The 26,441-nt window shown below is 51.1% G+C and overlaps 2 protein-coding genes across 5 annotated transcripts in view; one reads left to right on the top strand and one right to left on the bottom strand.

Annotated features, from left to right (window-relative positions):
• Positions 1-5,837, top strand: part of ACTN4 (actinin alpha 4) — a 70,422-nt gene extending 64,585 nt beyond the window's left edge. For 2 of the 4 annotated variants that reach the window (XM_074369708.1, XM_074369706.1), the window contains exons 16-22: positions 33-167; positions 1,245-1,424; positions 2,241-2,387; positions 3,203-3,283; positions 3,588-3,653; positions 4,263-4,421; positions 4,531-5,837. In XM_074369708.1, the coding sequence (XP_074225809.1) occupies positions 33-167; positions 1,245-1,424; positions 2,241-2,387; positions 3,203-3,283; positions 3,588-3,653; positions 4,263-4,421; positions 4,531-4,689 (927 nt within the window). In that variant the 3' untranslated portion in view covers positions 4,690-5,837. The remainder of the gene's footprint in view (positions 1-32; positions 168-1,244; positions 1,425-2,240; positions 2,388-3,202; positions 3,284-3,587; positions 3,654-4,262; positions 4,422-4,530) is intronic. The other 2 variants (XM_074369705.1, XM_074369704.1) reach the window with 1 other exon arrangement.
• Positions 5,838-5,974: 137 nt separating this feature from the next.
• Positions 5,975-16,718, bottom strand: CAPN12 (calpain 12). The gene is made up of 21 exons (XM_074369709.1): positions 16,482-16,718; positions 15,966-16,035; positions 15,642-15,760; positions 15,322-15,455; positions 14,425-14,593; positions 13,567-13,641; positions 13,408-13,493; positions 13,264-13,338; positions 12,445-12,608; positions 12,127-12,359; positions 11,637-11,648; positions 11,232-11,440; positions 11,006-11,048; positions 10,856-10,915; positions 10,281-10,338; positions 9,834-9,904; positions 9,669-9,731; positions 8,961-9,039; positions 6,584-6,700; positions 6,428-6,486; positions 5,975-6,349 (listed from the first exon to the last, which is right to left on the bottom strand). Exons 1-21 carry the CDS (start codon positions 16,716-16,718, stop codon positions 6,323-6,325), a joined length of 2,160 nt encoding a protein of 719 aa, XP_074225810.1. The 3' UTR covers positions 5,975-6,322.
• Between the last annotated feature and the right edge of the window lie 9,723 nt (positions 16,719-26,441).

Here is a 26,441-nt window from a genome sequence, read left to right as displayed (position 1 = left end):
CTGACTGCTCCTGCCCGTGTCCCCACCCCCAGGTGCAGCAGCTGGTGCCCAAGCGGGATCATGCCCTCCTGGAGGAGCAGAGCAAACAGCAGTCCAATGAGCACCTCCGTCGCCAGTTTGCCAGCCAGGCCAACATCGTAGGGCCCTGGATCCAGACTAAGATGGAGGTGAGGGCTTGTCAACCCAGCCCTGCTGGGCCCAGGAGAATCTCTCAGGGCAGAGCTGAGGAAGACCAGGAGGCTGTCCCCCACTGGTGGGAGGTCCCTAGTGCTCCCTGGGGCCAGCAGACTTGGAGGCCTGGTGGATCTGGGTCCCAGCTGTGAGAGCCCAGACCGCCTCGTGGGATTAGGGGGGTTGATAAGATTCTACTAATTAGGGGGGTTGATAAGATTCCAGAGGGAAACTTGGCTGAGGAGTCAGGTAGAGGTGTGTTTGAGTTTTGACTCTGCCCTTGACTGATGGTCAGTCACAGTTTAACCTCTGCTTCTCAGTTTTCTCATCTCTAAAAGGGGATGAAAACAGTTATTTCCATCCCTCTGCAAATGCTTTAGGACGCTGCTCTATGCCAGCCCCATCATGAGCACTGTAGCTCATGCTGTAGCTGTGACCAAGTTGGTCTGAGCTCAGGCCCTCCCCAGTGCTCACTAGTTCCCGCATGACCCAGCTGCAGGGTTTGTAAAGATGCCGATTGCGATGCAGGCCACCATTTAATGAGCGCTCACTATGCACCAGGCACCGTGCTGACCAGAGAAGCCTCACTGAGATTCATGGCAGGGCTGAGACGGTTGGGCAGGTCAGCCTCATGGCTCAGCGCAGGCTGCACAGGTGGCCACTGTGGGTGGTGAGGCACAGGGTGCTCGTGGTCAGGAGCAGGAGTTCTGAAGTTGGCCAGGCCTGGGTGCCCATCCCGGCCCTGCCTCTTACTGTGGTAAGTTGCCCTCTTTGGGCCTCAGTTTCCATCTGTGCAGAATAGGCATGTCCCAGTCTTGGGCCTCACAAGGAGTCAAGTGGGGTGCAGTGAGGTTACAGCTGAGAAGCACTGGCACAGAAACTCTGCATTGTGGCTGCTGTTCCACTGGAGGGTGGGACTGGAGGGGACAGCCGGCCTTCCAGGAGGGGGCCCCTGGGCAGAGGCCCCAGGCTGGAGGCACCCCGGCAGTGAGATGGCCAGCAACAGGAGTTGTTCCTGGTGGTGGCCGAGTGTCCGTCAGCCCTGCCCCTCAGCAGCACCACCCTCTGTGCAGGAGATCGGGCGCATCTCCATCGAGATGAACGGGACGCTGGAGGACCAGCTGAGCCACCTGAAGCAGTACGAACGCAGCATCGTGGACTACAAGCCGAACCTGGACCTGCTGGAGCAGCAGCACCAGCTCATCCAGGAGGCCCTCATCTTCGACAATAAGCACACCAACTACACCATGGAGGTACACCCACCATGCGCCCCGGCCCTGCTTTCCCTTTGACGTGAAGTAGCGCAGGCCAGGCCTTTATTGTAAATGGTTTGTGTCTGTAGAAGAGGTGTCGGCTGCCTGCTGTCTTCTTTCACTCTAACTTAAAAGACTAGACCAAATGTTTACGTGTTTTTGAAAAAGCAGTTTCCCTCTTCCAGCAGCAGGACAAGCTCCCAGGGGAGCTGTGAGGGTGGGCAGCGCCTGCCCCCCGTGTGGCCTCAGCAGTTTTGTCCTCACCTGACACAGATCCAACCAGCATATGCGGGAGTCCTGAACACCAGCTGAGCGCCACAGGTTAAAGTGCCAGGGCTGGCTGTCGTCACAGTGGCAGCCTGAAATTGTCCATGGTGATAGCTCTTAACACCATACAAATCCAAAGATACCACCAAAAAATGTGGGTTTTCTCCCACCCCAGAAAGCTAAATGTTGCCCAACAACCTCTGCAGTTTTCATGTGGATCCTGGCACGGGTATCAGGACGCGGTCCTCTGCCTGTCCATCACTGGGACATATACCAATGTGATGGCAGCCCCACTGCTTGGCGGAGGCAGTAGGCAGGCGCCGTGCCCGTGTCCCCTTGTGCAGATGAGCCGCATGGGAGAGCATGGGTGGGGCTGGGTTGGCATTTGGGAGAGAGTTAGGGTGAGCCTGATTTCCGGCCACACACCCACACCCCCACCATGTGAGGAGAACCCAGTTCCAAGCCCCCCTCAGCTATAGCCACAGTGATCCCAGCACCCGCACCCACCTGGCCCAGCCCACACTCACGCCCTCATTCCTCCCTCCCCAGCACATTCGCGTGGGCTGGGAGCAGCTGCTTACCACCATCGCCCGCACCATCAACGAGGTGGAGAACCAGATCCTCACCCGCGATGCCAAGGGCATCAGCCAGGAGCAGATGCAGGAGTTCCGGGCGTCCTTCAACCACTTTGACAAGGTGAGCAGCTCCCTCCACCCCCTGGTGTCTTCCCTCCCCACTGTCACTTCCCACCTCGCCCTCTCTGTCTTTGCATCTGTCCGTCCATTCACATCACAGTTGCTGAGTATCAGAGGCCACTCACAGGGGCTGGCCAGGCCCCAGCCACTGAAGGGGGCACAGAGGAGTGTCACCTTGACCCACAGCGTGGGCAGCTTCCCTCGGGAGGACAAAGGGTGGTCCCAAACCCTGCCCCTGGGGCTGTGCATCCTTGCCCACCTGCTGATGCAACCCTGAACAGACTAGGTCCCAGCACACCCGGGAATTGGGTCCACACATACACACTGTGTTCTTAAAATTCAGATTTGGTCTGGCAGCCCCTTTAGAGGATGTTGAGTGCTAGTTTGCCCCCGTCCCCACCTGCCTTGCTGGGCCTGAAGTGTCATCTGGCTGCCTTCTGTGAGCAGGGGCCTAAGGTCCCATGTAGGAGGGCGTGCAATCCCCTTTATCCTACCCCACATCCTGGAGGCCAGGAGAGCTCCCTGCTCCCTCCCAGGAGTCCTGGAACTCAAGCCTCAATCTAGCACCACTCGGCTCCCACCCAGAGGAGGTGGGAGGAGGCCTCTGACTGCCCTCCAGGCCACCTACGTCCTTCCACCTGCCCCACCTTGGCCATCACCTTGTCCACGTCACCTCTAACTCTGTGTTTCCCTCCCACATGTGTGTCCCCCACCCTGCCCTCTGCATGTGACCCTGGCCCCTCTCCCCATCTCTGTGCCGGCCTGGTCTCCACACCACCCCTGGTACATACCTGCCTTCGGACGCCCGCCCGGCAGGACCACGGCGGGGCGCTGGGGCCAGAGGAGTTCAAGGCCTGCCTCATCAGCCTGGGCTACGACGTGGAGAACGACCGGCAGGTACGCGCCCCTGGGCCCCAGTGGACTGTGGCATTAACTGCTCTTCTTTCTCTCTCTCCTTCTCTCTGTCTCCCCTCCCCCCGGCCATCCCACCCCTTGCCATCATGTGTGCCATTTCACCGGCTCTCTTGCCTCCTCCCTCCCTGTGTCTCTCTGGACACCTTCCCCCTTACCTGGTCTCTCGGGACCGCCTCTATCTCCCCCGCTCCCTGCCACTGTCCTGTTTCCCTGCTGTGCACATGGGGCGGCCCCTCTTGCCTACTCTGGGCCCGGCCTCCTCTGCTGTCCCTGCGTCCTCGAGCAGAAGCAGACAGGCAGCATGGACTCCGATGACTTCAGGGCTCTGCTTATCTCCACAGGATACAGCCTGGTATGCAGCCTCTGCCTCCCCCTTGCTGCTGTGCCTCTCCTATCCCCTCCCTCCCTCCTCCTCCTCTTCGTGCCGCCTCCCCCTCCTCCCTCCTCCTCACCGCCTCGTCTCCAGAGTTTCCACGTCCTCGGGGACACTCCCCCACCAGAGCAGCACGGCCTCTCCTCCCTCCTCCTCCTCTGCTGCATCTGCTGGGCTGGGGTCCCTCCGATGACTCCCTGAGCCGCCCACCTCCTTTCCTGGAAGTGTCTGGGGAGAGGAGGTCAGGCCTCCGGCTCTCTCCCCTTTTCTTTCTCTTTCTTTCTTTCTTTCCTCCCCGCCCTCCAGAGCTAACTTGTGAGCCCGGGGCTGAGGAGCAGTAAACCTGTTTGATCCACGCCCCAACTCCCCACTTCCCAGAAATGTGGGAGGGGAGGACTGGAGGGTGCACATCCCAGGCCTGGGGCGCATGGGACTGTTGGCCTAGGCAGCCAAGACCCTCAGTGGCGTGTGCGCCAGGGTCAGGCCCCGCTTTCCTGGCCCACTTCTATCCAGAGAGCATCCATCGGGCTGGGCCTGGCCACCCTGCCCCTCTCAAAGGACCCTGTCCCCCACCCACCCCCTTCACAGGGCGATGCTGAGTTCAACCGCATCATGAGCGTGGTTGACCCCAACCACAGCGGCCTTGTGACCTTCCAAGCCTTCATCGACTTCATGTCAAGAGAGACCACTGACACAGACACGGCCGACCAGGTCATCGCCTCCTTCAAGGTCCTGGCAGGGGACAAGGTAAGCAAGACACCTGGGAGGGGCCCTCGCCACCAGGATGGGGCACGAGGGGCTGGGTGGGCCTGTGTGTGTCTGTGGGTGGCCCAGAGTCCTGCCGTGCCGCCCGCAGAACTTCATCACAGCCGAGGAACTGCGGAGAGAGCTGCCCCCCGACCAGGCTGAGTACTGCATCGCCCGCATGGCGCCGTACCAGGGCCCTGATGCCGTGCCTGGTGCCCTCGACTATAAGTCCTTCTCCACAGCCCTGTATGGCGAGAGCGACCTGTGAGCCCCGACCCAGAGAAACCCTGACCGAACACCCCCTCCTCACAGCCTCCAGGAGGGGCTAGGGGAGTCCTTCTGCCCCTCTCCCCACTGCGAGGGCCTCCTTGGCCCTGCTCCTCTGACTCTGTATCTATGCAAAGCACTCTCTGTCAGTCCTTTCTGGGGGGCGGGGTGGGCAGGGAGGGGCTGGGGCAGGCTCTCTCCTCTCTCTTTGTCAGTTGGCCAAGAGGATCTCTCCCCCTCCCCCTGGATGGGGGTAAGGGAGACTTCCGGGGTCAGCGCTTCTGGTCTGGTAAATATATATGATGTGTTGTTTTGTTCTGTTCTTTTAACTATGTGGAGGGGACATTGTGTCCCCACAGCAAAACAGGTCCCCTCCAAGCCCTGGGAACACCCCCTCCCCCAGCCATCCCTCTTCCTTTGCCCCAAAGTCCCTTCAAGGCCTCCCACATCCAGGCCAAAGCCCGACGTGCCTTGTCCAGGAACCGCCAGGCCTATGATGGGCCCAGCAGAGGGCGCCACAGCTGCCCGGCAGGAAGGAGGACCTACCTGCTCCTGGCTCCCCTCCCCTCATTTGCCATCGCCAGGAGATGAGGGGGTGCAGCTCAGTCCCCCTCTTTTCTGCAACAGAGGAGTGGGTTTGGGCAGACCAGCCTTTCACCCCCAGCCACCCCCCCACCTTGCTTTGTCTGGACCTGCATATCTCTCAGATTTTTCTAAGGACCAAAAAAAAAAACCCCAAAAAACAAAAACAAAAATATAAAAAACAAAACAACCACAAAAAAACTATAAAAAAAAAGAATTAAAAACTTTCAGAGAATTACTATTTACTTTATTAACTTACGGATTTATTATATAAATATATTCACCTAGCAACATATCTTTGCCGCCTCTTGCTCATAATGAAGATGTAGCTGATTTGCTCCACTCCCTCCCAGCCCCTTCCTCTTTGTTGTCTGCCGTCGGGCCTGGGTCTCTGGGGACCCTCCTGAGGTGAAGGGTGGGCTGCTGGCCTAGCTGCCTGTTAGTGGATGGTTTTGCTACCCCTCCCCTCCCTTTTTTGAGTTTATTCTGATTATTTTTTTCTCGGTTTCTGGATAAACCACCCTTCTGGGGACAGGATAATAAAACATGTAATATTTTTAAGAAGGAGTCCTACAGTGTCCTCTCTTCTCCTGTCTCTGTTCTCCACTCCTTAGGAGACGGATGAAAGAGCACCTCTTCCCAGAGCGAGGTGGGGGGTGGGAGTGCCGCGGTCCCCATTCCCCTGAGTGAGTGGAAGTAAGAGTGCTGCTGGGGACCCATCCTGGACCAGGCACCATTCTGAGGGTGTGACACGCACTAACTCACGCAGCCTGCACGAGGAAGGTGCTGTTGCCATGCCCGTTTACGGGTGAGGAGAGCAAAGCATAGAGAGGTGCAGTGATGTGCCCACTGTCACCCAGCTGGTGGGTGGTGGGGCCAGAAATCAACCCCAGGCAGGCTGCCTCCCACGGTCATGCTCTGAACCTCTGCTTAATGTTCGAGCATCAGCCCCCTCCCTGCAGAATAAACCCCAGTCCAGGCTGGGAGAAGGGAAGGGTGGGGCTCCCAGCAGCTCTCCCGCCTCCAGCTGCAGGGGCTCCTGTGCTGAGGTCCTAGGAGAAGGTGGCCACCTCCATCCACTGGGCGGGAAAAGACAGCAGATGTGAGGCAGGGGACTCTCAGACTCCCGAGCCACCCTCCCTCCAGCCCAGGCTCACCTGTCTGTGGGTCAGGCAGACAACCCCCTCGCCCCCATCCAGGTGCTGGCTGCAGTGGCCTGTGCAGAGAGGGGCGACGTGAGCACCCACCTCCCTAGTCCCCCTGCCATGGAGATGTCCTACCTCTGCCCCACCTGTACCAGGCATGTCACTCACGGAAGATGCAGATGAGCTGGGCCAAACAGGACACAAAATGCTCGAAGTCCACACGCAGACGGCTGTCCCGGTAGCGGCTAGTGAGGACCTGGGTCAGCTGGTTGTTCAGGTGGAAGCCTGGGGGAGGCCACCTCTGAGCCTGGGCTGCCCCCCTGAACCCCGCCTCAGTGTTTCACCCCACTCTGACTCCCCAGGGAAGACACACCATGGGGGCCTCTCCCACCTCTCAAATCCCAGCTCTGCCTCACCCCAGCTATGTGGCCAGGGGCAGCTCCCTTCTCTTCTCTGGGCCTCAGTTTCCTCATCTGTCAAGTGGGAACTTTGACAGCCCTAATCCCATAAGATTGTGTGAAGAAGTTACACATAGAGAGTTTAGGACAGTGTCTGACACAGAATAATTATGCCAGTATTATCATTCCTTTAAACTCTGCAGAACTTCTGCTAATGGACACTGGAGAATGTTTCTGTGCAGCAAAGCATTTTGGTCAGTCCCATATGGACTGTCACTCCCTGCTCCACACCAGGGCTGATGTTTAAAGTTTAGAAATCATCTGATGAGGAATCTCAACTGACTTTTAAAAGCTAAAAGCAGTGATTCCCCTTCCAGGTCACAGGTAACCCTCCCAGACCCCAGGTTGCAGGGTGACTCTCCTCTGTCCCCACATGTCCACATAAACACAGTTCTGAGGGTAATTTCACGGGCTCCCACCCCCTCAAGCCCATCTTTACCCCCTATTCTGTGCACCAGTCATTTTAACAAGTAGTTGTCAGGTGCTGTCACACACTGTCCCTTACTCTAGGTGCCGTTGAACAATTGGCCCGGGGGCCTGTGGCCTCAACCTGGCAGTGTGACCTCCAAGAGTTCACTCCCCTTCTGGCATTTATGTTTCCTCAGGAATTAAGGGGAGGTGGTGCTGTGCCCAGGGCTGTGGGAGGCCCTGGCCAGCGGAGGCAGAAGGACCTGAGAAGGGGCCAGGAGCCCCTCAGCTGCCCGCTCTGGCATTTCTCTCCTTCCATGGGAGGTGTCCGCTTCCTTAGACTGCTCTCAGACGCTCCCATGTCCTGTGCTGCCTGGTACGGGGTCCTTCCCGGGGCCCCCAGTTCTTGTGAAACCCGTTACCTAGTCTACTGGGCCCTAGTGACCATGACCTGGTTACCCATCCCCAGGGCCCCTGTTGTCCCTGGCCACCTGGTAGCCCTCACAGGCCATCCCTGACTGCCCTGCCGCCACCCGCACCCCACCCACTGTGTATCCCAGCACCGTGGCCTGCTTCCTTTTTCCACCATAGCATTTATCACCGCCTGACCTAGACATTCTCCTTCTTGGCTGTGTGTCTGCACCACCAGAACATCAGCTCCTTGAGTCCACTTTTCTTCTGCCTAGAATAACACGAGGCCTGTCCCAGGCACTCGGTAACATTGAGTGAACAGTACAAACCTTCCATCTTCCCCCCATCCTCTCTCGCCTCCGTTTCTGATCACCTGGGACTCCATTTCTAAGGGTCACATCTCCCAATCTTCTCTCTCTGACTCCATCTCCCCCTTCTATCTTGAGTTCCTTTCTTGTCTTGTACCTCCTTGGACCTTTGACCTCCCTCCACTAGGGTCTCCCTTGCCGCTCAGACTCCGGATCACAGTCACCCCCAGCCTCCCGTCTCCCCACGTCTCACCCTTCCTGTTGCTGTAGCAGATGAGCCCTGGGGTTGGGTAGGGGTCTGGGAGTTCTGTGTCTCATCCCAGCCACTCCCCAACCCTCCACACAAGGTCGGGTAGGGGACAGATCACACAGGCACTTCTCTAACTTACTTCAGAGCCCAGGAAAGTTGATCTCTGGCTCTGCTCCTTGGCTAGGATCTTGTGCTCGCACACAAATGGAATGGGAGGTTCTATGTCTCCCAGAAGAACAGCCTTTCAGCAGGAGCCTTCCTTCGTATGCTCTGATGCGAGGTAACCGAAGCTGCATTCCCCAGCACTAGGCCCTGTGGGCTCCATTCCACAAGCTCCTCTTATAGAGAGGGAAATGGAGGCTCCAGGTGGTGGACTTACGTGCCCAGGGCCACCGAAGGATTCCAGGAGTCCCAGATGTTCTAACATGAGGCCCTGGGGGCCAGGGCTTCTCAGACACCAGCTTCCAAGCCCATCCTCTCTCCTTCCCCCAGGAAGGCCCCCCTCCCCTCAGTGCCATCCTGGGCCCATGCTTCTCTCGTGGCCCCTCTCCCCTGGGGATTCTCCCCACGTGGCCTCTTTCAGGGTCACCCAGTCCCTGCCAAGAGCTGGCAGCAAACTAAGGTGCGGGCTTTGTGGCTGGTAGGGTAGGAGTAAGGGGTAGGAGGGGGAGCAGGCCCGTCCCCCAGATCCCAAGGTCCTCTGTCCATACCTGCCGCATTCAGCGCCAGCCTCAGCTCATAGGAGTTCATGGTTCCAGAGGCATCCTCATCAAACTTGTCAAATGCGGCCTGGAAGGGGAGGTACTGGTCAGCCTCCCAGCCCCCGAAGGAGGCCGAAAGGGGGCCCTGGAGCCAGACAGCCTGGGCTTCCACCCCAGCTCCCTTTCTTCCTCGCTGCTTGTCCTGTGCAAGCAGCTTAACCACTTTGAGCCTCCTTCCCAGTCTGTAAAGTGGGAGGAATAGTAACAGCAGTAACCAGGTTGCGGTGAGGACAGGCTGATTCTACCCACAAAGGGCGTAGTGAGGGCTCAACAAATAGTGGCTTATCACTTCTAGTGTAGGGGGGCCTGGGACCATTTTCTCCTCTCAGGGATCCACAGAGGTGGGAATTAGTGTTTTCTATTGGTAGACAAGCAAAGGCCCCTCATAGGACAGCTGACTTGCCTGAGGTCACACAGCCAGAAAGGTTAAGCTAGAAGCTAGGATTCCAACCCAGGACCAGAGTCTGCTCTTCATCCCTGAGCTATTTAGCCCCCCTGGACCTGGAGGGACAACAAAATGGTGGACAAGGCAGGGACATCCCAGCCAGATCCCTCCAAGTTGGTTGGTGTGGTGTGGTCCAGTTCCCCCTTCACCTCTGGGGCCCGCTAGCCTTCTCCGTCCAGGAGGAGGTGGCCCTCCCCAGCTCCCCACCTTACCTGCCACTCCAGGAGGTGGCCCCAGAGCTGCTGGAAGTGGTGCAGGGCCAGGCTTCGCCCATGCTGGGAATGGGGCATCTGGTTAAGGTTAATATTCCCAGAAGAGAAGCAGAGTTCCCCACATCCCCATCCTCCCTTAACCCAGGCACGGCCCCCATCATATACCCCAAAACACTGCAGCAGCTGCTCACAGGTCCTGAGCCCGATTTCTCTGGGGTTCCGAGCATGGGTCCTGGCTATAGGAAAAAAGCAAAAAAGTAGCACTTCCTGCATATGGGCCATGACTGTAAGTGCCAGGATTATTGTTATCCCCATTTTATAGAAACTGAGGTGCAGAGAGCCATGTGACTGCTGGCAACTAGCAGAGCTGGGGTTTGAATCCAGGCAGGGGGGTCTCAGTCTGTGCTCACGGCAGCTACACTCCCTGACTCTCCCTTAGAGGAAGGGGGACTTGAGTGGCCATGGCCTTGGCCCACAGGTCCTGCCACAGGACCCACATTTGGGGAGATGCCACCAGGCTGAGCCCAGGGTTCCCATGACCTGACTGTAGCAGCATCATGGATGAACACACATGGGGGCTTCCATGGGGTCAGCTCTTGGTCCCCAACTCACCAGGCTCCAGGACAATGCTTAATAAGGTCTGGAGCTGAGGGGCACTGAGTTCTTCCTCCTGGCAAGGAGAGAGCCAGTTGTGAGGCTGTTCACTCAGGCAGCCATTCAACAAACAGCCTGGGGCAGCCCAGACAGCATGCTGGGCATTGCTGGAGACACAGCAAAGACAGAGAGCCACAGGCCTGCCCTCTCAGAGTTCACAATTGAGGGAGGGAGAGAGGCCTGTCCCCAGAGTGATCAGGGCTGCAATGGAGAAGCAGTGGGCTGTGGGAGACACGCAGGGCAAGCAGCTGGCCAGCCTGGGGAGGGTCTGGGAGAGCTTCCAGAGAAGGGCACATTGGAAAGATGAGGTCTTAGCCCCACAGGGGTTGTGAAGGGAGAGAAAGCAGTCAAGGCTTAGGGTACAGATTGAGCAAAGGCGTTGAGGCAGAGAAGGGCTGAGAGCACTTTGAGAAAAAGTCAGGAGATTTAAGCACAGAAACGAAAGCAAAATGAGATGTTGAGGATGAAAAAGGGGGACAAGGGGAGGGAGAAGGAAGGGAGGGGACCTGCTTTGTCCTGCCCAGCTTCCTCACCTCTCCTGCCAGCTCCAGGAACAGCTGCTCCAATCCCAGCTCCAGGGGAATGTAGGGGACCTGTGGGGGTGGGGGGAGTTTAGTTCTGGCCAAGAGGATTCCCTCCCACACACCATCCTCCCCACCCCTCCCTCCGCAGCAGCCCCTCACCATGAGGGCATGCAAGTCAGCGCTGATCACGTCATCAATCTCCCTGCAAATTACAGATGAGAGATGGGGGAGGGGGCTGCTCACCCCGCTGCTGGGGATATGGGGTGTGCGGGTCTCAGCTAAGACTCAAGTTGGGTTTTGAGGGGACCCTGGGCTGACCCACGCAGGTGGGGCTGGGGATCCCAGGGGCGGGGCGGGGCGGGGCGGGGCTGGGTGCCTGGCTCACAGGGCGGTGTGGAGCCGCTCAGAGAAGATGCGCAGCGTGAAGTCGGCCTCGTCGCCGGTGTGGGCCGCGCTGGGCACCACCAGGTAGTGGCCGGGTCGCAGGCGGCAGCGGCAGCTCACGTCGCGGCGGGCGCAGAAGCGCGAGCGGTCTGCGCGCAGCAGGCTCGGCAAGAGTGCGCGACTGCGCGGGGAGTCCCACAGGTCCAGCAGCTGGGGGACAAGGCAGCATCACCATGACCCCCCAAGTTCACCCCACGTGGCCTCCAACCCACCGCACCCTCCAGACCACCCTGTCCAAACCCACTCATCACCCATCACTCCAAGTGCCCCCAAGGCCCCCAGGTTGTCTGAGCCCCTGGGGCTTATTCAGTGATGGATGGAGTCTGGGGTCCCATATGAGACCCACCTCCTCTGGGATCTGTAAGAAGGAAAAGCAAGGGGAATCAGGGCCAGGGGGAGGTGGCCACCCTTCAGAGTCCCCTGGGCACCCCACCCTCTCTTTTCTTCCCATCCCACCCCTCATTAAGCCCCTTCCCCTCAGTCCTTGACCCAGCCCCTCCTGGACCCTCACTCCCAACTGTGCCCTCAAGTACCTTCTCTGTTCCTCCGTCCCTTCCCTGATCCTCAGCCCCTAGCCATTTCTCTGACTCCTTCCTGACCCCTCCCCCCTGCCCTTCTGACCACCAGCCTCTCTCTGTGCCCTCCCCTAGCCCCTCAGCCTCTCCTTGACCCCCTCCCTCTCATTTCCTCAGCTGTGTCTTGTCTCTAACCCCTGGCCCCCATCCTCTACCCCCTCAGCCTCCCCATCCCCTCCTTGCCCCTGCGGGTCCCCCTTGGCCCAGGGCCCCTCCATGCCTCTCTGTTCCCTATTGCCTCTGCTCAGCCCAGGGTCCCACCTGGAACACGTGGAATCCCACTGTGAGGTAAGTGAGGCCCTGGGCCCTCAGTCGCCGCCGGTTGCGCTGGATGAGTGACAGGAGCACAGTGCACTTGGGGATGCGGCACCCCCGTGCAGGGCCTCGTGCCCCCACTGCCCCCCAGCCCCCACAGGGCCCCTCATCATCCTCCTCCTCCTCCTCATCAGGCTCCAGCAGCGTCAGCCGGAACTGGGGGTTGGTCCAGAAGGTTTCTAATAGAAGAGAAAGATCGAGGGTTACCCAGCCTGCCACAGTCCCCCTTGCTTGCCTTCAGGGCCCCCTCCAGGCCTCACCTACCGGCACCAGGCTGGCTCCCGCCAGAGTTGAAGCCGCGCACCCAGCGGCCTTGGAAGGTGTGAACATGCCAGCCGCCTCCAGCCGGGCTGGGGCCCAGCACCTCAGGGCTCAGCGAGCAGACCTGGACGGTGTCGAAGTGTTGAAGGAAGTCCTGCAGTTCCATCCTGGACAGTGGCAGGCAGTCAGACCCTGCCCCAGCCCCTACCTCCCCAGGGCCCCAGTTTCCCAAATATCTCAAGACCCCAGAAGCGAATCTCCATCACAAAGCTCCCTAAATTCCTTAAATGTTGCCAAATACACTTCAGTTCCCCCAAATAATACCATGTCTCCAGAAATGACCCCCAAACTAGAGCTCTCTGGCTCCCCCAGATTTCTCCAAGTCCTCAGAAATGCCCCACACATAGCCGAGATCCACAAACTTCCTCCAAATACTGACAAATTGCCTTTAACCTCCAAATATTAAGACCCTCAGACTCTATCACCAACAAGTATCCTTCAGCCCCTCAGTATTGCTGCGTCTCAAGAAATGCCCCAGATGTCACCAAGCCTCCTCCAGTTGCCCTAAATTTTTCCCACCCCCTTCAACCCTCCAAAGATGACTATGCTTCCAAATCTCCCTAATATTACTACTGATTCTTCCTCGACTTCCCCAGATAGAACCTGACCTCCAAATTACCATGGATATGGGCAGTTCCTCCCTGTTAGAACCCATCCCCGTGAACCTCTCCCATGTCCCTTCAAGCAGGACTCATCCTGCTCCCTAACCCCACTGGCCTAGCACCCTTTTCAGAGGCAGGCCTAGGATGCTGCCCCACTCACCAGAACTCGCCATCCTCCTTTTTCACCAGCAAGGCATCTCGCCACTCCGTGGGGAGTGCATCCCAGCGTGGGCAGCTGGGGAGACTGGGTGTCAGGGGTCGGTGGGTGTGGCTAAGCCTCCCCCCTCCCCCAGATCCATCCCACCTGTCGCTCCAGGCCCCGGTCCACTCCACACTGCCCCACGGGTTCCGCAGCCGCAGAAGCCGCACCTTGGTGAAGCCCAGTGACACCTAATGGAGGCGTGGTCAGTGGGGAGTGGCTGCTTGGACACCTCCTGCCAGCCCACCCCTGGGGGATCCTCACCTTGTGTGTGCCGGTGACTGAATATGCGTGTCCCTTCACCAGCCCATCTTCAGTACGGTACTCGCCCCGATCACTCTGGGCAGAGGATAGGGGACAGTGAGCCATATTGGGGGACAGGAGGGTGGCTGCTCCTCTCTGCATCGTCACCTCCTGTCACCACAGCTAGAAGTCACCCAGAGCACCTAACTGAATGGCATGGGGCTCTGACAGGGTGTGGGAGTTGGCGAGAGAAGGAGAGAGAAGGAAAGAGGCAGATGAAGACGAGACCAAAATAGATTTAAAAAGGAGAGAAACAGAGACACAGGGACAAAGATACAGAACAGACAGGGAAAGAGACAGAGAAGCACAAAAGACAAAGACAGTCAGTAACTGAGTAGAGGATTAAGTAAATGAATAAATGAGTTAGACTGACTCAGTGAATAAATGAGTATGTGGTTGGGTCACAGATGAACATAGGACCCAAACTAAGCCCATGAAAATCAATCCGGGGACTTCTGCTGAAATTTTTAGAAAGAGGCACTTTTTTTTTTACACACCTCCCCCAGGGTGGTAGGAGGATCCCACAGCTGTGGGGGCCATTTTTGTGTCCATGAGGGGAAAGCCTGCCTGTGAGTGAAGCTAATCTAGAACAAGGAATAGAAAAACACATTCACAACATCCACTAAGCACCTGGATCCAGCTGTGCCTGAAGCTTATTAGTTTTGAGAGCAAATAAACGTTCTTTTGACTTGCTCGTGTTTGATTTGTGAGCGAGAATAAGCCAACAGTGAAAGCAGAGAGAAGGACCCAGGGCACCAGCCCCTCCCACCGTGACTGTGCTCCGGTCCTGGTGGGGGTCTCCGCGGGAGTTTCTCTCACCAGTGCAGTGGCGCCCACAAGGGACTCCTTGGCCAAGGCATGGCGCAGGGCGGAGAAGAGGCCTGGGGTGCCTTGCCTCAGGTAGAGCACCTCACCCACGCCGCCTGTGAAGTCCACAAAAGCCTCATTCATGTGGCCGCCTCGCATCACCTCATAGGATCCGTGGAGCCTGTGGGAGCAGGTTTGGGGTGGGGTGTCTGAGGCATGTGGGTGTATCTCGGGCAACCCTTGAGATGTGGGGGGCCTCTGTCCACAAATTTCCCCATGGTCTATCCCGAATTTCTACACTCTTGAGGTGCGCACACTCTGGAAGCCCTTGGAAATCAAGCTGGTGGCTCCTGGGGCCACTGGCACTGCATGATTTGGGGGTCACAGGAAACCTCTGTCAGAATTCTGGGCTTCGTAGGGGCTGAGTCTGACACTGAGTCTCTGGGAGATGTCTGCTTTGGGGGTGATCCCGATGGGGCTTGTCAGGGATTTCAGAGCTGCAGGATTGGAGGAAGCCAAGCTTTGAGAGTCCTGGGGATTACATCCAATATTCAGAGGTGCCTTAGGTTTCTTGATGGAGAGATTGTCTGAGATTACAGGTTCCCTAGTGAGGGGTCAATCTTAGACTTGGTGACTCTGGGGCCTGATACATGAGATCTCAGGCTCCTTCAGAAATACGGGTATTTGGCAGGGCTCTAGGAGGATTTTGTGTAAATGCTGATGGAGGGAAGGGTTTCTGACTTGGAGGTCCTTAGGCGATGGTGTGACATTAGGGTCCTGGGTGCCATGCCTTGGTTGGAGATCTTTGGTGGGGTGTCTGGAGGATCCCAGAAGCCAGGGGGCTCTGAGGGTCCCCTTTGGCCAGCTGGCTGTGACTTGGGTTGGCACTGGGGGGGTTGGGGTCCTTACTTGGCGTAGGCCTTCTCCAGGAGTGGGGCCCAGAACTCGTTCCGCTGAGCTGAGCGCACGAACACCAGCTTCCCCTCACGCACGGGCAGCCTGTCATCCACCACGACGTCCACCCAGTGGCCAAACTGCCAGAGCTGGTGAGAGAAGGGGTGGGGCCGGGCTCAGCTTCTCCTGACCTCCGACCCTGCCTGGGCCCCCACCTCTGACCCTGACCCTGCTGTACCAGCCAAAGAATTACAGCCCCAAGGAGACAGTGTCAACTGTGCAACCCGTGTCACCATGGGGGAAACCGAGGCTTGAACAGAGGAACTGTGCTTTACCTGGAAATGGAAGATACCTGCATAGCCATCTTGGAAACCCTGTCCTGGGGGGACCACCCGCCACAGGAGTCGGGGGTACAGAGTGAGGGAGGCAGCGGCAGCAAGAAACCAGCAGTTACCTGGGAGGAAGAGCTAGGATGGGTGAGGATTGAAAGAGGGAGACTGACGCGCGAGGAGAGAACAGACTGAGAGGGAGACAGAGGCAGGGACAGGGATAGATTGAGGGGCTGGGGGCGGGGCAGAGGGAGGCTGAGGGCAGGGCTGTCAGGGTCCCAGCTGCAACTTGCGTGACCTATGGGCTCAGCATGGGTTCAGTGGTCTCACCCAGGCTCCCCTGACACACGTCTGTCCGGCTCATGTCCTCACAGATGAACTGGGGCTCAGCACAAAACTCCTAGGAGTGATGGGGGATTCCAGGCCTCAGCCAGGAAGGGGAGGAAAGAAGCAACTGGGAGGTCAGATGCCTGGGTCCCCTTCTGCCTTCAGTGCTCCAGAGTAATGAGTGCCTCCAACCCCAGAAGAGGCTTGTAAAGCTTATGGACAGGTGTTTGGCCTCCCTGGTCCTCCCTTGACCCAGGATGGCTGAGCCTGCTCTGAGTCAGTCCCACAGAGACCTTTCCTCCCTCAGACCCAGGAGTCGGAACTCCCAGACCTTCCTCCTCAGATCCAAGCCTCCAGCCCCTTCCTCCCTCAGACCCAGGAGCCCAGCCCCCCAACCACATCCTCCCTCAGACCCAGGAGCCCAGCCCCCTAAAATCCTCCTCCCTCAGACCCAGGAGCCCAGCCCCTCAACCACATCCTCCCTCAGGCCCAGAAGCCCAGCCCCCATCCACACATTACATGCGGCCTCTTCCATTCCACCCCTTTGGCCTTCTTCGAGTTCGGTCCCAGCTGGTTATAGCCAAGAGAATCAGGGCCAGCAGGGAAGTAGGGATCTTGGAACAGGATTCCCTCATCCAGGCAGGCTGCTCGGATTGCATTGTAGTTCTGGCCCCGAAAAAACTTCGGGACCCTGGTTCCAGGCCCTGCCTCCTCATTCACCAGCTGAATGGTGACCCTCCTGCTTCCACACGCCATCAGGACACTGGCTCACAGGCTGGTTCCAGGCCCTTTAACCTCCTGAGTCATAGGGGTGGGGCCATCCCCTCCATCAGAGCCCAGGTGGGGGGTCTTTAGTGAGGAGCCTTCCCTCGTTAATACTAATTGACGGTTTGTGGTGCCGGATAGCAGGGACGCCTCTTTAGTGGTTTCCTCCCCAGGGCGTGAGGCCTTCAACTGTGCCAGGGTAGCAGCTTAATGGGCTTGGCCAGCAGCAGGAGGGAAGGAGGACAGAGCTGAAGGAGGACCGGCTGCCGCTGTGGGAGTGCCTAGAAGGAGGTCAGTGGGGGGTGGGTCCCTGCCATCTTGGACCTGTGTGTCTCCATCTGTGGGGCCAAGGAGGGCAGGGATGGCAAGGGAGGCATGTTTACTTCTGTGTCTGTATCTCTATGTCTCTTCACTAACAGTTTCTCTGCCTGCCGTTGTATCTCTCTTCCCCATCTTGGCCTCATACTCTCTGTCCACCTCTCTTGTCTCCTTTGGTCTTTCTCCTTTTTTTTTTGTATCTTCATATCTGTCTGTGTCTCTCTCTGTATCTCCCTGTTTCCATCCCTCTCTCTTTTTTTTAAATTGAAGTATTGTCGGTTTACAATGTTATGTTAATTTCTGATGTACAGCATAGTGATTCAGTTACACATATATATATATTCATTTTCATATTCTTTTTCATTATAGGCTATTACAAAATACTGAATATAGTTCCCTATGCTATACAGTATGACCTTGTTGTTTATCTATTTTATATGTAGTAGTTAGTACCTGCAAATCCCAAACTCCCAATTTATCCCTCCACCTTGCCCCCATAACCGTAAGTTTGTTTTCTATGTCTATGAGTCTGTTTCTGTCTTGAAAATAAGTTCGTGTTATTTTTTTAGATGCCCCATATATGTGAGATCATACAGTATTTTTCTTTCTCTTTCTGGCTTATTTCACTTAGGATGATGATCTCCAGGCCCATCCCTGTTGCTGCCAATGGCATCATCTTATTCTTTTTTATGGCTGAGTAATATTCCATTGTATACATATACCACAGCTTCTTTATCCAGGTGTCTGCCAATGGGCATTTAGGTTGCTTCCATGTTTTGGTTATTGTCAATGGTGCTGCCATCCCTCTCTCTTTATATCTCCTCCAATGTCTCTTTTTCTTGCTGCATCTGTCTTGTACATGCCTCACTGTCTGTCCCTCTCCATTTTCCTCCCTGTCCTTGTAATTCCTCAGTCACCCACCATGGGACTCTGAGCCATCAGGACCCCTGTCTCTCTGCTCCCTGACAAAGCAGATCTCAGCCTGGTCGCCCCAGGCAGGGCTTCCCATGGAGGCGCTGCTCTGCACCTACCTGCACCTACCTGCCCTAGGCTGGAAGGCGGGCCCATTAGTGACCATGACACCCCACCCCGCCTACCTGTGGCTCAGGATTCGGTGGAGCAGTATTTCCCCCAAAGGACACTGGAGCCATTGAAAGATATGGGAGAAACAGATTTCAGGAGGCCAGAAACTCATCAGTTTTCTTCCCAGCCAAACTTCCACACTCAGCAGGGGCATCTCCTGCCCTGGCAGAGCCCTGTCTCCTCTGTGGCACCTTGATGACCCTCAGCCCTTTGGGATCCTTCCCTCCAAATGGACCAATGAATATTGTCTCTGCCCCCTGCTATGTGGCCACCAAAGGAGGGTTATAAACAGGTTTTCTTCCTATAGAATTGCTAAGACCAACTCCCCCACCCCTGCACAATGTGAGGCAGATGACAGGGTTAGGAGCCAGAGGGCCTAGGTTCAAATCCCAGCTCTGCCACTTAGAACTGTGTGTCCTGGGCAAGGCACTTAAACCTCTCTGTGCTTCAGTTCTTCATCTTTACAATGGGGGTAATAATAAGACCTACCTTGGAGGGTTGTTGTGACAGGCAAATGAGATAGTACATGGGACATGTGCAGAGCAGTACCTGACATGTAGTAAGTGCTCATTGAAGACCAGATGTTCTGACTACCTTCTGCAACCCCATCCACGTCACCTATCACCTCTGGCTCTGGCTGCTGTCTCTGCCAATTCCATGGTCACTTCCACTATCTGTGCCCCACATTCTCAACCCGCAGGGTCACAGCCCTCTCCCCTTTATTGGCCCCCAAAGCACCACTAACTGTAGGAGGAAGCTTTTAGTAAAACCTGGCTGACATCTTGCAATGATGTGAAAACCCTGTCCCATCCGCCGGCCTCCTTCCTGCCCCTACCCAGCCCCTCCTGCAGGCCCCTCCTGGCTGCTGCTCCTCCTGGCTCTCAGCTGGCTGCCACGCTGCAGGGCTCTGCTCACATCCCACAAGCAAGAGTTCTCTGGATTATCGTTCCCCAGATCTCCCCCCTCTCCTTTCATCCGGGGTCCCAAATACGCTTTCCCCGGCCAAGGTAAGAAAAACGTATGGATGTCACTATAGTGGATGTATGTTGCTTTGTGAGCCCAGCACCCCCTACTGCTTTCTGGAATCAGTATCCCCCTTATGTTTTGGGGATCCCACGAGTCCCTTATTCTCAGGTCACAAGTCTCTCTTAGGGCTGGCCCCTCCCACCAGCTCCAGAGAAGGGCATGTGACCTAGACCAGCCAATCAGAGCAGGGCAGCCCTGGCCACGCCCCTAGCCTCCCCTCTGTGCAGATAGTAAGGGCGGGGATTCTCTTGCCCTGGGGCCACTAGGCTGGCAGGATGTAAGCCCCGAGTGGCCCCGGGCTCTACCTTGGCCGAGTTCTTCGGAGATCCAGCCTGAGGAAGGGTGTTGCTGAGCGAAGCAGAGCTAGGCGATGGGCAGAGAGACAAGATTCCCCCACATGATAGCTGGAATGGGATATAAAGGGACACTTCCCCTTATTTGCTGCTTAGTTGCCGTGAGGCACAGTTCATAAAAGAAAGACCAGGTACTTCCTTGATTCCTTCTCTTTATTTACCACTTTTCAGAGTAACATTAGTTTATTAAATATCTGTATGTGGGTCAGAATTCCTTTTGAGAGCTTTCACTGTAACAGATCACCTAGTAGTGAGGTTGTGTGGGGGAAAGGCTTTCCTTCAATACTTGGCAGCTACTGTTACCTGTCCAAAAGAGTTGATACCTGGGGCAAGGCGTCTGTATCCCAGTACCATCCAGTCATTAGCATGGACCACCACCTGGGAGGGTCCTAATGAGTGAGACAGTTCCCTGCGACAGAGGGCACTTCCCAGTGAGGAACACAGCTGTGAGATGCCAGGAGCCCAAAGTCCAAGCACACCCTAGGTCTGTCCACTGAGAGAGGCTGTCTGGGGAGCTTTTCTGCAAATTTGTGATTATTTTAAAAGCAGAACAAATGCTATCTAAAAATGACTGAAATGGTTATTAAAAATGATTCTGCAGGCAAAGCTGGTCTTGTCTTCTCCATGCTGCTTGGGTGGCCTCATAGAGGCCCCACATGCTGGGGCAGTGGGATCAAAGAATAAAAATAAAACTCTCAATTATATCAACAGAAACTGAAAAGAGTTACTGGGAAGAAAAAATAATTATATTATCTTCATATTACTTGTGGAGAGTTAACAGCTAACACTGAATTCTTGACATTGATAATTAAGTAACCATAGGTTCAAGTATGAGCTTAAAAAAAATCTATCATTAGTGGGGAGAGTATAGCTCAGTGGTAGAGCACGTGCTAGCATGCACAAGATCCTGGGTTCAATCCCCAGCCCTCCGTTAAAAATAAATAAACCTAATAAATAAATGAACCTAACTACCCCCCCAAATCTATCACTAATCATGAATACAGTAAGAATAAATCAATAGGACAGCTTAAAAAGAAAAAAGAAGAAAAGATAATCCATTCGGCAAAGGTCAAAAAACAAAGGGAAAATGCAGGGACTCATAAAAGTGAAAACAGAAGGTATGAGAAAATGACCAAAGTAAAGCCAAACATAATAATCCTAACAATATTCAGCAAATGAGTGAAACTTGCGAGTAAGTAAAAAAAGAAGAACTAATTGTAATGATGTTTGCACAACCCAGTAAGTATACAACAAAATGTTGAACTGTACACTTTAAATGGGTGAATTGTATGGTATGCAAACTATATCTCAACAAAGCTGTTATTTTTTAAAATCCAGTGGCATTGGGGTTTGGGGAAAAGAAAGAAAGTTGAAACATTCATTCTAAAGTGTCTCTGAAGGAAAACTTAATATTTAGGACTTACCTACTAGATAGTTAACACGTCTTATGAAACTAAAATAAATAATGTTACAGTAACACAAAAATAGAACAATGGAAAAAAAAGAGTCTAGAAATATACCTATCACATTTTAAAATTTGATGTATAATTAAGATGTCAATTCACATCTTAAGGTGACAAAGCGACCAACAAATTGCTCATTTAACACTTAGAAAAAAGATACAGCAACTCTACTGGGCTTGTTTTCTTTTTTCCTTTTTCATTTAATGGAGGTTCTGGGGATTGAACCCAGGATCTTGTATGTGCTAGACATGTACTGTACCACTGAGCTATACCCACCCCCTCAAAAATATATCAACTCTAGATGGATTAAAGAATAACATTTAAAAGTTACAAAGAAACTAAAATGTCTTACCTCAGAGTTTAAAAGAATTATATAAGCATAATAACAATGTGGAGGTGGGGAGGGCATAGTTCAAGTGGTAGAGCACATGCTTAGGATACACAAGGTCCTGGGTTCAATCCCCAGTACCTTCTCCAAAAATCAATAAATAAGCAAACCTAATTACCCCCCAAATAATAATAATAAAAAAGCAACATATGGAATTGCAAGGGAAAATCAGTAAATCTGACTATGTAAAAATCAAAAGCTTCTACACATCAGAAAAGCATTGAAATAATGTTTAACCTCAAGACACAATAGGAAATGAGGAAATATGTAATCATACTTGTGATATATGTGACAGAAAAGAGTTTAGTGTCCTTCATTAATAAAGAGTTCTGACAAATAAATACTCAAAATTACACAATAATAAAATGAATGTATAAAAAGCAATGAATTGATCAAAGTGTGAAAAAAACACATAATAAGAAAACTCAAAAAAAAATGACAGTGACATATTTTTGGCTACAATATTCAAAATTAATGAGTGTGTTAATCAGGGTTCCCCAGGGAAACAGAATCTATCTCTATTCCTATCCCTATCTCTATGTCTATGTCTATCTCTACATATATCTATATAGAGAGATTTATTATAGGAATTGGCCTACACTATTATAGAGATTGACAAATCCTACAATCTACTATCTGCAAGTTGGAGAACCAGGACCTAGGATATAACTCAGTCTGAGTCTGAAGGCCTGAGAAGCAGGGCAGCAGACAGTGAAACTCCCAGTCTAAGACTGAAGGCCTGAGAAACATAGGGTAGGGGGATGGTGCTGGTATAAGTCCCAAGAACCAGAAACTCAGATGTAAAAGGGCAGGAGAAGATGGATGTCCCAGCTCAAGAAGAGAGAGAAAGAGAACTTCCCCCTTCCTTTGACTATTTGTTCTATTCAAGCCCTCAAAGGATTGGATGATGTCCACACTGGTGAGGGTGGACCTTTTTTACACTGGCTGCTGGTTCAAATGCTAATCTCTTTTAGAACATCCTCACAGTCACACCCAGAAATAATGTTTTACCAGCTATCTGGGCATCCCTTAGTCCAGTTAAGTTGACACAAAATTAACTGTTACAGCATAGTTTGCCAACTCCTCTTTCACATGACTGCAATTCCACTGATGGTTTGACTATAACTTCATGAGAAATCTTGAGCCACAACCACCCAGGTAAGCCAGCATCAGACTCCTAACTTCAGAAACTGGGCACGATAATAAATACTTGTTGTTTCATGGTGCTAAGTTTGAGAGTAAGTTGTTATGCAGCAATACATAACTAATACATTGTCAGACTGGATAAAAAAGCAAGGTCCAACTACATGCTGTCTACAAAAGACACAATCTAGATCTAAAGAGACAAATAAGTTGAAAGTAAAAGGTTGGGAAAATATATATAATGCAAACAGTAACCATAAGAGAGTTTGAAGGACAACATTAATATCAGACACAATAGATGTTAAAAGAAATTTTACTAGAGATGAAGAGGGACATTCAACAAAATGGTCAGTACATCAGATGTATATAGAAAGTATAAAAGTGTACTATAATAGAGCCCCCAAATACATGACAGAATGAAAGGATAAACAATAATTTTAATTGTAGATATCAATACCCCTCTTTCAGCAATTGACAGAACAACCAACATAAATGATTAAGGATGTAGAAGACATAAACACTGTTAATGAGTTTAACCTAATGCTTAACACTCCACCTTAACAAAAGCAGAATATACTTTCTTTTCAAGCACACTTGGAAAATTTTTCAGAGTAGACAGACCAGTTGCAAGGCCATAACATAAGTCTCAATAACTTTATACAAACTGAAATCATACAAAGTATGTTCTCCAACCATAATGGAATTAAGGTAGGACTCAATCCATAAAAAGAAATCTAGGAGTCTCTAAATATGTGGAAATTAAACAGCACCCTTCTAGATGAACTATGTGTCACAGAAAAAATCAAAAGAGAATTTAGATAATACCTTGAGCTGAATAAAAGCAACATCACAACATAACAAAATGTAACATGTAGCTACAGTAGTACACAGAGGGAAATTTATAACTTTAAATACATATTAGAACAGAAGAAAGACCTAAAATAAATCCAAACTTCAACCTCAAAAACTAGAAAAAGAAGAGTAAGTCAAAATCAAAGTGAATAGAAAGAAATGCTAAAGATCAGAGTAAATCAATGAAATAGAAAACATAAAAACAATAGATAAAATCAGTGAACCCAAAAGGTGGCTCTTTAGAAAAATCAACAAAATTAATAAACTTTAGCTAGACTGAACAAGAAATAAAAAAGAAAAAAATAACCAAAATCAAGAACAAAGGAAAGAACACGACTAACAACCCTATAGAAATAAAAAAAAAATTATATGGGAACATTATGAACATCTTTAGGACAACAAATTAGGCAACTTAGATGAAATGGACATATTCCCAGAAAGGGACAAATTACCAAAACTGACTCAAAAAGAAAATGGAAATATGAATAGACCTATAGCAAATATGGAAATTGAATAAGTAATTTAAAAATATCTCCACAAAGAAGAGCCAAGGCCCAGATGGTTTCTCTGGTAAATTCTATCAAATATTAAAGGAAAAATAATACAAATTTTCAGAAATACTGAAATTTCTGAATTTCAGAAATACTGAGGCAGGCAGAACACTTCCCAAATCATTTTGTGAGGTGGCTATTACCCTAATACCAAAGCCAAACAAATCTATCAAAAGAAAAGAAAACTACAGATCAATATCTCTCATGAACATAGATGTAAAAATCCTTAAAATACTAGGAAATTGAATCTATTCTATACATAAAAATTATTATATGAAGTGAGATTTATACCAGGAATGCAAGGTTGGTTTAACAGCAGAAAATCAAATCATTTCATAAAAACAAAATGACATGAAAATTTCAACAGACACAGAAGAAGCACTTAACAAAATCCAACACCCATTTATGATAAAAGAAAAGAAAAGCTATCAACACACTAGCAATAGAAAGGAATGTCCTCATTAAGATAAAGGGCATTTGCAGAAAACCTACAGCCAATTATCATACTTCATGGTGAAAGGTTAAATGCTTTCCCACTAACACTGGGTATAAGGCAAAGATGTCTTTCTACCACATTCATTCAGCATAGTACTGGAGGGTCTAACCAGTGCAATCAGACAAGTGAAAGAAATGAAAGGCATAAAGACTGGAAAGCAAGAGATAAATATGTTTTTATTAACAGAGGTCATAATTATGTACCTTAGAGATTTTTTAAGGAATTTACAGAAAAAGCTGTAAGAACCTAGCAAGGTTGCAGGCTATAACATTGATAAACAAAAAAACAAAACAAACAAATAAAAAACAAAACAGCAGTATTTTCATGGCAGCAATAAACTGGAAATTGAAATCTGAAAACAATGCCACTTACAAAAGCATCCAAAAACATATAAGCTTAGATATAATTTAATAAAATGCTTGCAAGACCTCTACAGTGAAACCTATGAAACACTGATGAAAGAATTTCAAAGATGTAAGTAAAGGGATTGATAAACCATATTCATAGATGAGAAGATTAATATTGTTAAGATGTCAGTTCTTCTCAAATTGATTTATTCATTCAATCAAAATCCCAAGAGACTTTTTTTGTAAAAATGCTGATAAAATTTTTAAATGTATATGAAAACAAAAAAGACCTACAATAACCAAAATAATTTTGAAAAGAGGAACAAAATTGCAAGACTTATACTCTGTGATTTTAAGACTTACTGTAAAGCTACAGTAATCAGGAGTATCATATTGGCATAAAGATAGACAGAAAGACCAATGAGTCAGAAGGTTGAAGGCCAGAAATAAACTCTGGTTACAGATATGGTCAATTAATTTTGGACAAAATTGCCAAGGTAACTCGATGGGAAAAAAGGCAGTCTTTTCAACAAATGGTGTTGAAACAGCTGGAAGTCCACATGGTAAGAAATGAACCTCAACCCTTACATCATACCATACAAAAAATTACTAAAAAATGGATCATAGACCTAAGCATAAATGCTAACACTATAAAACAGCTAGAAGGAAACATTTCTAAAAATTGTGACTGTAGATAGGGAAATATTTCTTAAATAGGACACAAAGGCACAAACCATAACAGAAAACAATGATAATGTAGAATTCAATTAAACACTTCTGCTCTAAGAAAGACAATTAAAAAATGAAAAGAGAAAACTCAGAGGAGGAAATATTCACAATACATATATTTGGCAAAGGTCTCTATCCAGAAAATGTAAATAATTCTTATAACTAAATAATAAGAAAACAATCTAATTAAAATGGGCAAATGATTTGAACAGACAGTTCTCAAAATAGAATATACAAATGGCCACTAAGCACATGAAAGGAGGCTCAACGTCAGTAGTTACAGGAAAATGCAAATTAAAACCACAGTAAGATACCAATACACGCCCACTGGAATGGCTAAAATGAGAACGAACAAACAAAAACCTGACAATACCACGTATTGATGAGGATGTGACATACTGTAACTTCTACATATTGCAGGAAGAAACGTAGATGGGTAGAAGTACAACGGAAAACAATTTGACAGTTTCTCTTAAAGTTAAGCAAACAAGGATCATATGACCCAGAAACTTAACTACTGGGAATTTAACATATATCCACACAAAGATTTGTTCATACCATCCTAATTCATAATCACCAACAGTGGAAATAACTCAAATGTCCATCAACAGGTGAATGGATGAACAAACTGTAGTGTGGTCATGCGATGGATTACCACTCAGACAAAAAGAATGAATTACTACTCTATGCAAATATCTGAATGAACCTCAAAAACATCATGCTGAATGAAAGTAGCCAGATTTTAGCCAGACAGAAAAAAAAATGTTTTACACTGTTAACACCAAGTTTTAGAGCATGAAAAACTAATTGAGGATGATAGTGAGCAGACCAGCAGTTGCCAGTTGCCAAGGGTGCTTGTAAAGAGGTGATGGAAATATTCCGTGCCTTGACTGTGGTTCTGGTCCCCAAACCATATGGATGTGTCAAAATTCATGGAGCTGCACACTTGGAAAGGGTGAATTTTA

This window comes from Camelus bactrianus, chromosome 9, assembly GCF_048773025.1.
Source record: "Camelus bactrianus isolate YW-2024 breed Bactrian camel chromosome 9, ASM4877302v1, whole genome shotgun sequence".
NCBI classification, from domain to species: domain Eukaryota; kingdom Metazoa; phylum Chordata; class Mammalia; order Artiodactyla; family Camelidae; genus Camelus; species Camelus bactrianus.
This window is presented reverse-complemented; position numbering and strand designations above follow the sequence as displayed.